General features: G+C 42.7%; 1 protein-coding gene across 3 annotated transcripts in view; it reads right to left on the bottom strand.

Moving 5' to 3' along the window:
• Positions 1-12,499, bottom strand: part of heatr6 (HEAT repeat containing 6) — a 74,221-nt gene that overhangs the window by 32,350 nt on the left and 29,372 nt on the right. For all 3 annotated transcript variants that reach the window (XM_060847733.1, XM_060847734.1, XM_060847735.1), the window contains 4 exons: positions 9,795-9,935; positions 5,683-5,972; positions 4,313-4,490; positions 2,376-2,582 (listed from right to left, as the gene is read on the bottom strand). In XM_060847733.1, coding sequence (XP_060703716.1) covers positions 2,376-2,582; positions 4,313-4,490; positions 5,683-5,972; positions 9,795-9,935 — 816 coding nt within the window. The remainder of the gene's footprint in view (positions 1-2,375; positions 2,583-4,312; positions 4,491-5,682; positions 5,973-9,794; positions 9,936-12,499) is intronic.

Below are 12,499 nucleotides of genomic sequence, written 5' to 3'. Positions count from 1 at the left end.
TAATAATGTACAACCTGGAAATAGCAGAAGAGTTGAATAAACACTTTCTTCAGCTTTCATAATGGAAAACACTAAATATAATTCTAAAACTATTAAAACAAGGGAGGCTGCATAAGTTCTTTTACCTGATGAGTTGTGTTCCAGAATATTAAAGGAAACAGCTACAGATATAGTGGATGTAATGGTTGTAACCTTCGAAAAATGTTTAGATTCTGAAGTCCCAGAGGATTGGTAAACTGTCAGTGTAACACACTTTTTCAAAAAGGGAGACAGGAACTTGTAACTAAAGGCCTAACCTCGGTCACTGGGAGATTGGCATGTTATATTTTACCTCGGGGAACCAATAGATGTAATATATTCAGATTTCCAAAAGGCATTCAATAAGGCACCACATATAAGGCTACTTAATAAAGGTCAGAGCACATGGCATTGGGAGTAGTTATTAGCCTGGACAGAGGATTGGCTTACTAAATGAAAACAGAGTTAGGATAAAGGAGACATTTTCACAGTGGCACCTTGCAACTAGAACAGTGCCACAGGGATCAATGTTGGGGCCATAATTATTAGCAAGATATACGAGACTTGGATGACGGAAATTAATGTAACTTTGCTATTTTGTGGGTGGCTCAAACATGGGTGGAAAGGCAAGTGGTGAGGATGACACAATGAATCAATGGAAGTTTATAAACAGGTTGAATGGCCAAAAACCTGATAGATTAACTATAATGTGGAAAAATTAGAGGTTGTCCACTACGGCAGGAAGAATAGAGCTGAATATTGTTTAAATGGTGATGGCTTACAGAACTCTACAGCAAAGAGGCATCTGGAGGTCTTTGTGCATGAATTACAGAAAGCCAACACACTAGTTCAGAGGCTATAGGGAAACCAAATGGAATGTTAGCCATTATTTTAAAGGAAATGGAGTATAAAAATAGGAGAGTCTTGTTAAAACTATACAAGGCACTATATACAAACTATACACCGCACCTAGATTATGGTGAATAGTGTCAGTCTCGTTATATGAAGAAAGATACACTGGCACTGAAGGCAATTCAAAGAAGATTCACTACATTGATCCCAAGTATGAAACGATTATATTATGAGGAGAGGTTGAGTAGGTTCAGTCTGTACTCATTGCACTTTAGCAGAAAGGGAGGTGATCTTAGGAAACATACAAAAATCTTAGATGGCTCAACATGGCTGCAGTAGAGAGGTTGTGTTCATTTATGGGGAAATACAGAACCAGAGGGCATAATCTCTGCATAGGGGGTTGCCACAACATATAGGTGAGGAGGAAAGTCCTTTCTTTGAGGGTAGTAAATCTGTGGAATTTTTTACTCCAAAGAGCTGCTAAGGCTAGGCCATTAAGAGTAGTCAAGGCTGAGATAGATTTTGATCAATCAAGGATCAAGGGTCTTGGGAAAGACAGGGAAATAGAACTGAAGATTATCAGATCAGCCATGATCTAACTGAATGGTGAGGCAGACTTGAATAGCTAAATGGCCTCCTTCTGCACTTAGTCTTATGGTCTCATGATCTTAGATCAATGAATACCCACTGTCGTATGAAGAAAAATTGAACAGTTTAGGCCTAAACTTTCTAGAATTTAAAGAATGAAGGGAGATCAAATTGAGACATTTAAGGTGATAAAAGGTATGTATAAACTAGATGTGGAGTGGATGCTTCTGCTTGAGGGGCACTCTAGGACAAGAGGACGTAGTCTTAGGGTAGCAAATTTAAAACAGAATTGAGGAGAAACTACTTCTCTCAAAGGGTTAGTGTGTAGGACATACATCATGAACCTGTAGTGAAGGAGGAAATATTTATCTCTGAAAATATAGCAAATTACATATCAGCAAAATAGAGATAGAAGAAACTAATTCTGGCCAAAATTAATATTAATATTATGAATCTGTGGAATTTGCTACCCAAAGTGCAGTGGATGCTGGGTGTGTCAGTAAATTTAAGGAGGAGTTAAAAAGATTTTTAATTGGTAATGAGTTGAAAGGTTATGTGGAGAAGGCAGGAAAATAGGGGTGAGGAGCATATCAGCCATGATCATAAGGCAGAGCAGACTCGATGGGCCGAATGGCCTAATTCTGCTCCTATATCTTATGAACTCACAGTTGGATGTGCAGTTAAAGGCTCTATCATGTGAAAATGCTGCAGATAATTAAAGTGTTGATGTATACTGGACTAAATCATTGGCATTGGCCCAAGCCAACAGATAAAATTCCTTATATCACAAAAGAGCTTCTTAAAACTCAATGATCCAAATGAGACAGAAGAAATATCCTAGAGCTTCATAAAGTCAAGTGCTGAAAGATAATTAATGAATACGTGGTCTTGGTGTGAAAGGAATTGATCTGTTTTACCTTGATTATCTGGGTGAGTGTCTGTGGGGAGGATTCTGCTACAAGGGCAATCAGCAGACATCTATGCAGCTCCCTGATGTTGGAAGCCAATGTTGCAGAGAAAGGTGTGAAAGCTCTCCGATGATCATTGGTGTCCTCTGCAACAGACAGGAATTGCTTAGATCCTTCCAAGATGGCTGATAAGGCTTGGAGAGCAGCAGCACGGACCTGACAAAAAAACAAAATTAGTACAGTAGCTTATAAATTACTCTGCAATATCCAGACTTTCACCTGCTAGCTATACAGAATTGAAACATGTACCCTCAGGGGCCACATAACAAGAGCAGGTCAGAATCTAGGAATACAGCAGCACATAACTCACTGACCTCCCAAAGTCTGTCCACCATCTCCAAGGCACAAGTTAGGAGTGAGATGGAAGACTCCCTATTTGCCTCGCTGAGTGAAGCTTTAACACTCAAGATACTTGCCACCATTCAGGACCAAGCAGTTCACTTGATCGGCACCACATCCACTATAACCCACTCCCTCCACCACAGATGCTTAGTAACAGCAGTGTACTATGTACATGATGCACTGTAGAAATTCACCAAAGATCCTTAGATAGCATCTTCCAAACCCATGACCACTTCCATCTAAAAAGGACAAGGTAGCAGATACATAGGAACACTACCACTTTCAATTTCCCCTCCAAGCCACTCACCACCCGGATTTGGAAATATATTACTATTCCTTCAGTGTCATTGGGTCAAACTCCTGGAATTCTCTCCCTAAGGGCATTGTATACAGCACATGGTCTGTAAATGTTCAAGCAGCTCACTAGCACCTTCTCTTTCCATAAATTTCTTTTTTATTATATTATCATGAAAGAACTGTTTTTCTGAACTTTTGTTTTTCCAATTTATTATCATGATTTTGCATTTTTGAAGGTCTGTAACATATGACTTATTATTTCTCTTTCTGTACTCAAGAACCTGTAGTACCTAGGGACCTGGGTACCCATGATGGCTCAGTAAGTGGTGACTGAGAAACTTTTCACTGAACTCATCGGAGTCCATGTGACAATAAAGCTAATTCAATTCAATTCAATTCAATTCAACAGGCAATAAATGTTGGCCAGCCAGCAATGCCCATGAGTGAATATTAAAAAAGAAATTCCTTTTCAAATTTCATGGGATGTGAGCATGCGGTGGTAAGGGAAAAATATCTTGCTAATCCCATATTTTCTCAAGAAAATAGTGGTGAATTATCTTCTTCAGCTGTTGCAGTCCATCTGGTGTAAGGATATGCACAGAGCTATTACGGAAGGTGTTCCAGATTTTGAGCCATCAGTAAAAAAAAAATGGTAACCTGTCATTTGCGTGAGCTGAATCACCATTTCTATCAATTTATATCTACATCAACTTGTTTTGATCTGCTAATTTCAGAGTTCTCCAACAATGAAGCTATGGTGCGAAATTAACTGATCTCAAATTTCCAGATACACAGAACTCTAAGAGCACAAGCCAGCAAGGAAGAAATGTCAAATACAACAAGGACAACACTGCCTTTGAGGATCAAATAGTCAGGGATCAGAGAACACAAATTGGAAATCTGACACTGTGGATGAATGATTTGCAAAAACCAGGCAGGTCATGAAGGTTTCAGGATTGGTCCTTGATTTGTTCTGAGTCAATTGAACTCAGAGTAGCAGTCACAGCATGCCCTTTACTGGAAAAGAAAAATCAGTCAAGGTTCCCACTCTTGAGCAGTATCCAGTGATCTCCAACTGGTGCCTCAGGCCGGCACAGCAAGATGAATATTTCCTCATTGCTCTTCATATCTTGGTATCTAACTTGAGATAGGGTTCAAACAACAGGATATAAAGGCAATACAGAAATGAAGTAAATCCCAAAGCAGTACAAACTGCTGTTCAGCAAATGCATGTGCAAGCCCTTTACCTTTGGTGATGGATCTTTCAAAGCAATTGTCATCAAGGAAACAGCTTGTGGGCTTCCAATGCCAGGGATATCTGCAATGAATGAAGACCAGTAGCCATATAAAACCTTCTTCTCTAATGACTTTATAGTTGAAAGGAAGCAGGATAAAGCCCCCTGGCGAACTTTTGCTTGCAGTGATCTATAATCAGAAAAGGAAAACTGTAGGGATACATTTATTTCATTTCCACCATTCCATTATTTCCCCTTACACTTCTTTCTCTCCTGAAGATATGTAATGCTGGAAGCTCCACAGAGCACACAATGAGAATTCAGACATACAGTGCACTGAGTTGTCTGCTACATACTTTCAGCAGGCATGGCTCCTTGTCAGGAAGGCAAAGTTGAAAGATGGTCTGACTGATCTTAAATGATTAGTTTAGAATGGCACAACAAATTCAGCTCGGCGAAAAGGAGGACTGCAGATGCTGGAGGTTAGAGTCGAGATTAGAGTGGTGCTGGAAAAGCACAGCGGGTTAGGCAGCATCTGAGGAGCAGGAAAATCGATGTTTCAGACAAGAGGATGCTGCCTCACCTGCTGTGCTTATCCAGCACCACTCTAATCTTGATAACAAATTCAGCACCAACCATCACTTTGCGATTCAGATTCCAGTGCAAAGACTTTAGTTAGGCAGACCATTACAGGGAATTTTTATCCTAAATACTCGTAATTCCCAAGCTGTCACAGATTTCATGTAACAGAGTATTGCACAATCTCAATTCTGCTTGATAATTAGTCCCAGAAACTTTACACGTCTTCAGCATCAGTTCTAAGGAAGAGTTTATCAGACTGGAAATGTTAACTTGGCTTTTTTTTATCTCTGGAGACTACCAGCCCTGCTGAGTATTTGGCATTTTCTGGGTTTGTATCAGATTTCCTATGTCTGTAGCATTTGTTTTTACTGGAATGTAATACTTGTTCCATAAGGGTCTGAAGGGATTAAGTGTGAGGACTTACCATAAGCACAACCCCTAAGTTGTTGTTATATGCCCTTGTGGGCAGAACAGCTTTGGATCTCAAAAGACCTAACGTCCAGGTCATACAGTCATTGAGCTGTAGCATTATCCAGCACAGAAACAGGCCCTTTGGTCCATGCCAACCACAGTCCTCCCTATAGTCTCTGTAACAATGTCTATCATATCAGTGTAACCTCCAACTGATGGTTAACAAGCAATAAACCAGTTCTTGTTCAATTGAGGAGCTTCTTCTACTTAGACCAGAAAGTGGTCTTCCTTGACTAGACAAGGCCAAGAAGGCCCTGTAGATCTTTACACTTCAAACTTAGTCTAAGGTGAGATACAAACTTGGTTTCACTGCACAACACAACACTCACCTCAGTTTGGACTGGATTCCTCCCTCAGTATCCGAATACTCAGAATCAGAGCTATTTATTTTTTTCCAGCTGGGATAGAAGGAATTTGAAAGATCCTTTCCATCTAAAGAAGGCACTATCTGATCAGAATTGTTCCATCCTGGAAGGAGGTTGAAATTTGAGTCACCTCCTCTTTGCCTCCCACTGTCTGCTCCTTGGAGAACTTCTTGCTGTGTTGTCTCTTTTTGCTCTTCCCTTTGATCTTCCAATTGTTCCTTCTTGTTTTTGGATCGAGATTTCCTTTTCTTATGCTTTTTTAAGAACATAAAATTAAAATATATGTTTTTAAAATGGAAGCCACACTTGCTAAGCCTAATTGATATACCCTAAAATATTTCTTAAGCAGGACTCTACTCTTTAGCTGGAATTTAAAATCCCAGCTATGCTTTGCACCCAAATTTGTTTCTCTTAGATTTGGAAAATGGATTTCCCAAGCACAAAATAATCCTTTGGGTGGTAATTCTTAATTTAAGTGAGCTGACAAAAAGTATGGGGGAACCTGTTGAATGCTACAGAATTTAAAGTATCCCTGATTTTAAGCAGTCCTCCTTTGATATCCACATTTTCATTTGCCCAGGCCTCAAAGTTTTCGAATATTCTCTCTAACTCTCTCCACCACTTGCTTTTCCCCTTTGAGATACTCCTCAAAACTCACCTCTAATTCAGCTCTTGATAATCAGACTTCATATTTCTTGGTATTATAATTTGTTTTATGATGCTCCTGTGAAAGCCTTAAGATACTTTATCGCACTAAGAAGCCACTGTATATAAATATAAACTGTTTTTGTGCAGATTATTGCTATTGTCTTTGTTGTTGGTCAGCATCCTGATTCAGAATCCAGGCTGATTTCTTTCCCTCCCTCTGGTCTGGGCTTCTCAAAGTTAATTCTAGAGGACTCATTAATGACTTTAGATTGAGATCAACTAACCAAACACAGATCAGGGATCACCCTGTTCTGTTGCATTCAGTTGAGTTTTTGATGGTGACCTACCCATTGAGTCATTGGGGGAGCTCTATCATCACTTCTAGAGAAGAATTACTCATTAACAGCTCTGATTTCACATTGATATCTTTTGTGAGTTTAAACATGGTTTTCCAATTTAATTAACTTTTGTCAGATATGCTAAACAGTAGACACTGCCAGTTTAGTAATCCCATGTCCATCAAGAAATCCATCAGCTGAACAAGGTAATCAAAGCTGACAGCTCACAAACTTTCTAGTTTACGGCACGAGTTTGTCTGATCTCAGAAGCTAAGCAGACTCAGGCCTGGTTCGTACTTAGATGGGAAACTACCTGGGAATTACCAAGGGCAGTCAGCATTAGGGACCTTGTGGCATACCGGTAGTGGCCCTACACCAGGGCCAGGAGGCCCAGTTTTAAGTCCCACCTGCTCCATAGGTGAGTAATAGCATCTTTGCATACATTGATTAGAAACATAGAATCACATTGTGGAAGCAGGCCAGTCAGCACCCTGACCCTCTGAAGAGCATCCCACCCAATCCCTGTAACCCAGCATTTCCCATGACTAATCCACCTAGCCTGCACATTCCTAGACACTATGGTCAATTTACCATGGCCAATCAACCTAGCCTGCACGTGTTTGGACTGCACCTGAAGGCAATCCACACAAACATGGGGAGAATGTGCAAACTTCACACAGACAGTTGCCTGAGGGTTGAATAGAATCCAGGTCCCTGGTGCTGTTAGGCAAGAATGCTGACCTCTGAGCCACCGCACTGCCCCAAAATTATGTGCATAAAGAAAATTGATGGGTAGTTTAAATAAAACATGAGACGGCATGGTGGCTCAGTGGTTAGCACTGCTGCCTCACAGCACCAGAGTCCCAGGTTCAATTCCAGCCTCGGGCAACTGTCTGTGTGGAGTTTGCACATTCTCCCTATGTCTGCGTGGGTTTCCTCCGGGTGCTCCAGTTTCCTCCCACAGTCCAAAGATGTGCAGGTCAGGTCAATTGGCCATGCTAAATTGCCCGTAGTGTTAGATGCATTAGTCAGAGGGAAATGGGACTGGGTGGGTTACTCTTCAGAGGTCAGTGTGGACTTGCTGAGCCGAAGGACCTGTTTCCACACTGTAGGGAATCTAATCTACATATAAAAACTGTAGAATTACTTCCGACATCAATACAAAGTAGAGAGCACTGATAGTCTTCGTATGGGCTAGGGTCACATGCAGTCCACTTGCATTTCACTTCTCAAGGCAGCGGTAGAAGGTTTGATGATCCATTTGATCTCATCCTTTCACTTGTTGATATCTGTCCTATCTGTACCCTTTTCATAAGCCTGAGGCCTTTCAAGTTAATAAAGTGGGTAGAGGAGAAGTCCCTTCCTCAAAAGTAAAACTAGGCGTGACATTAGTTGAGAATACACAGGATTGAACTATGGGATGCTGCTCTCCATTTAAGGGCAATGACACCCATAAAACACCCTTCCCCACAGGTTCCACATTTCACACCTGCTTGGAAGATGGGGGTGTGTGGATCATAGATATGTATGGCACAGAAACAGGCCCTTTCGTCCAACTTGCCCTTCCTGACCAGATATCCTGAATTAATCTAGTCCCATTTGCCAGCACTTAGCCCATATCGTGTTGAAAAGAAATACCATTCAAAAGAAAAAAAAGATACTTATGTAGCATCTTCTTGCGTTTCTCAGAAAAGCTTCAAAGTACTTCACATAAAACATATGACTTTAAAGTGCAGTGCCTGATAATGTAGGTTCACAGTGAGAGGAGATAATCAACACTGAAAGGACTGACCACTTGTCTCAGGTTCCACCCTCTTTCTTTAAAGCATCAGCTATACATTTCAGCTGTAATTTTAACAAATCAGTGACAGTATAAGAAGGTGATATCATTTTAACCACCCTCACAATCAATCAATTCTTCGTTCCATTGAAGTAAAAGGAACACAAAATTAACTTGCATTTATAATAGGCAACCAATTCAACATCATCCATTTTACACCAGTGCCTGCAGCTAAAATCAGCACTCTTGATGTTATACTGCTTAAATTGTAGGGATTCTGTGCAACAGGCACCACTTATCGAGCCATAGAGATATACAGCGCAGAAACAGACCCTTTGGTCCAAATCAAACATGCCGACCAGATATCCGAAATTAATCTATCCCGCTTGCCAGCATTTGGCCCATATCCCTCTAAATCCTTGCTATTCTATGTCTTTTAAATATTATAATTATACCAACCTCCTCCACTTCCCCTGGCAGGTCATTCCATACACGCACCACACTCTGTGTGAAAAAGTCCCTTCGATCCCTTTGAAATCTTTTCCTTCTCACCTTAAACCCTCTAGTTTTGGACTCCTGTATCCTGGGGAAAAAACTTGACTTTTCACCCTATTCATGACCCTCGTGATTTTATAAACTTCTATAAAATCACCTCTCAACCTCCGACCCTCCAGGGAAAATAGCCCTAACTTATTCTGTTTCCACTATATCTCAAACCCTACAATCCTGGCAACATCCTTATAAATCTTTTCTGAACCGTTCCAAATTAACAACATCTTTCTTATAGCAGTGAGACTCGAATTGAATACAGTATTCCAAAAGTGGCTAACCAATGTCCTGTACAGCATCAACATGACCTCCCAACTCCTATACTCAATGGACTGACCAATAAAGCCAAGCATTCCAAATGCCTTCTTCATTATCTGTGTCTCCACTTTCGAGGAACAATGAACCGGCACTCCAAGGTCTGTTTGTTTGGCAACACTCCCTAGGACCTTAACATTAAGTGTATAAGTCCTAAACCTGATTTGCCCTACCAAAATGTAACACCTCACATTTATCTGGATTAAACTCCAGCTCCCACTTCTCAGCCCACTGGCCCACTGATCAAGATCCCATTGTACTCTAATGTAACCTTCTTCACTGTCCAGTACACTTCCAATTTTGGTGTCATCTGCAAACTTACTAACTATACCTCCCATATTCACATCCAAATCATTTACATAAATGATTTTGCTTACTCGAACAAAGATATCTCAACATTTGTAATGTCTTTCATCTTTAATCATGTGATTGAGAAATGTTATTACCCCGACTTGCTTTGAAGAGTTTGTAGCACTTCCTATTTGCTCCTTTATGGGTGAGCTGCCTTCATACTGTGGCAGAGAAGCTGGGTAAAGAACAGCAGGAACTTCAATGTTCACACCTGGAAAACCATAGAACATGTACGTCTGCGAGGAAAGAAACACAGGAATAATAAGGTGGTAGGTTAGGCGATGCAGTAATTGCAGAGTGCGCTGTAGGCTGAACTTCACCTTGCAGACATTCAACATAGGGTGAAGGTAAAACAGACTTCCCTACAGTCAGTTTCCCCAAGAGGCTTACACTTGCAAATGGATAGATTGCAGGAGTCCAACATACCTTGGGTCACTCCAATGTGTCAGTTCCTTTTTACATACAATAATCCTAATTAAGTTGCATAATTAAATAATTACATGTGCATAAGCAACTTAAGGCTCCTCCAATAGCATCTTCCAAATCCACAACCACTACCACTAAGAACAGAAAGGTGAAGTTACCATTGTCTGACCAGACCATGGGGCTGCTCTCTCATTCGAGAGTTATGACTGATGGTGGTTGAACTTAAGGGTCGCCATACCTCATGTGAAGGGGAAGATGAGAAGAAGAATCCTTCATGTTAACAAGGACAAGTCTAGCAGATATATGGAAACACTACCAACTGCAAGGTCCCCTCAAAGCCACTCACCATCCTGATTTGGAAATATTTCACTGTTCCTTCAGCACTGCTGGGTCAATATCCTGCAGCTCCCTCTCTAATGGCATAGTGAATCCACTTACAACAAATGGACCATACCGGTCCAAAAAGTGCTCCCCACCCCCTTCTCAAAGACAATGAAGGGTGGGCAATACATGCCAGAGATACCCACTTCCGATAAATGAATTTTTAAAGAAGAACTGCCTAGTAATAACAAACAAAAGAACAAAGAACAAAGAAAATTACAGCACAAATAGGCCCTTCGATCCTGCAAGCCTGTGCAGATACAGATCCTCTATCTAAACCTATCACCTATTTTCTAAGGATCTGTATCCTTCTGCTCCCTGCCCATTCATGTATCTGAAAAATGAGTTGCTGGAAAAGCGCAGCAGGTCAGGCAGCATCCAAGGAGCAGGAGAATCGACGTTTCAGGCATAAGCCCTTCTTCAGGAATGAGGAAGGTGTGCCAAGCAGGCGAAGATAAAAGGTAGGGAGGAGGGACTTGGGGGAGGGGCGATGGAGATGTGATAGGTGGAAGGAGGTCAAGGTGAGGGTGATAGGCCGGAGTGGGGTGGGGGCGGAGAAGTCAGGAAGAAGATTGCAGGTTAGGAGGGCGGTGCTGAGTTCGAGGGATTTGACTGAGACAAGGTGGGGGGAGGGGAAATGAGGAAACTGGAGAAATCTGCGTTCATCCCTTGTGGTTGGAGGGTTCCTAGGCGGAAGATGAGGCGCTCTTCCTCCAACCGTCGTGTTGTTATGGTCTGGCGATGGAGGAGTCCAAGGACCTGCATGTCCTCGGTGGAGTGGGAGGGGGAGTTAAAGTGTGGAGCCACGGGGTGGTTGGGTTGGTTGGGCGGGTGTCCCAGAAGTGTTCTCTGAAACGTTCCGCAGGTAGGCGGCCTGTCTCCCCAATGTAGAGGAGGCCACATCGGGTGCAGAGGATGCAGTAAATGATGTGTGTGGAGGTGCAGGTAAATTTGTGATGGATATGGAAAGATCCCTTGGGGCCTTGGAGGGAGGTGAGGGGGGGGGAGAGGCTTGGGCACATGTTTTGCATTTCTTGCGGTTGCAGGGAAAGGTGCCAGGAGTGGAGGTTGGGTTGGTGGGGGGTGTGGACCTGACGAGGGAGTCACGGAGGGAGTGGGCTTTCCAGAACGCTGATAGGGGAGGGGAGGTAAATATATCCCTGGTGGTGGGGTCTGTTTGGAGGTGGCAGAAATGATGAAGGATGATACGATGTATCTGGAGGTTGGTGAGGTGGGAGGTGAGGACCAGTGGGGTTCTGTCCTGGTGGCGATTGGAGGAGCAGGAAGTGGAGGAGATGCGGTGGAGCGCATCGTCAACAACGGCTGAGGGGAAATTGCAGTCTTTGAAGAAGGAGGCCATCTGGGTTGTTCGGTATTGGAATTGGTCCTCCTTGGCGCAGATGCGACGGAGGCGAAGGAATTGGGAATATGGGATGGCGATGGCGATGGAGGAGTCCAAGGACCTGCATGTCCTTGGTGGGAGGAGGTGTAATCTAGGTAGCTGTGGGAGTCAGTCAGTTTATAGTAAATGTCCATGTTGAGTTGGTCACCCAAGATAGAAATGGAGGGGTCTAGGAAGGGGAGGGAGGTGTCTGAGACGGTACAGGTAAATTTGAGGTCGGGGTGGAAGGTGTTAGTAAAGTGGATAAACTATTCAACCTCCACGTGGGAGCACGAGGTAGCGCCAATACAGTCATCGATGTAGCGGAGGAAAAGGTGGGGGATGGTGCCAGTGTAGCTGCAGAAGATGGACTGTTCCACATATCTGAAGAGGCAGGCATAGCTGGGGCCCCTGCGGGTGCCCATGGCTACTCCTTTGGTTTGGAGGAAGTGGGAGGATTGGAAAGAGAAGTTGTTCAGAGTGAGGACCAGTTCAGTCAGTCGAAGGAGGGTGTCAGTGGAAGGGTACTGGTGGGTCGATGGGAAAGGAAGAAGTGGAGGGCTTTGAGGCCTTCATGATGGGGGATGGAGGTTTATAGGGGCTGGATGTTCA

Source organism: Hemiscyllium ocellatum, chromosome 31 (genome assembly GCF_020745735.1).
Source record: "Hemiscyllium ocellatum isolate sHemOce1 chromosome 31, sHemOce1.pat.X.cur, whole genome shotgun sequence".
In the NCBI taxonomy this organism is placed as follows: domain Eukaryota; kingdom Metazoa; phylum Chordata; class Chondrichthyes; order Orectolobiformes; family Hemiscylliidae; genus Hemiscyllium; species Hemiscyllium ocellatum.
Note: the sequence above shows the minus strand (reverse complement) of the source record. Positions and strands in the feature narration are given on the sequence as shown.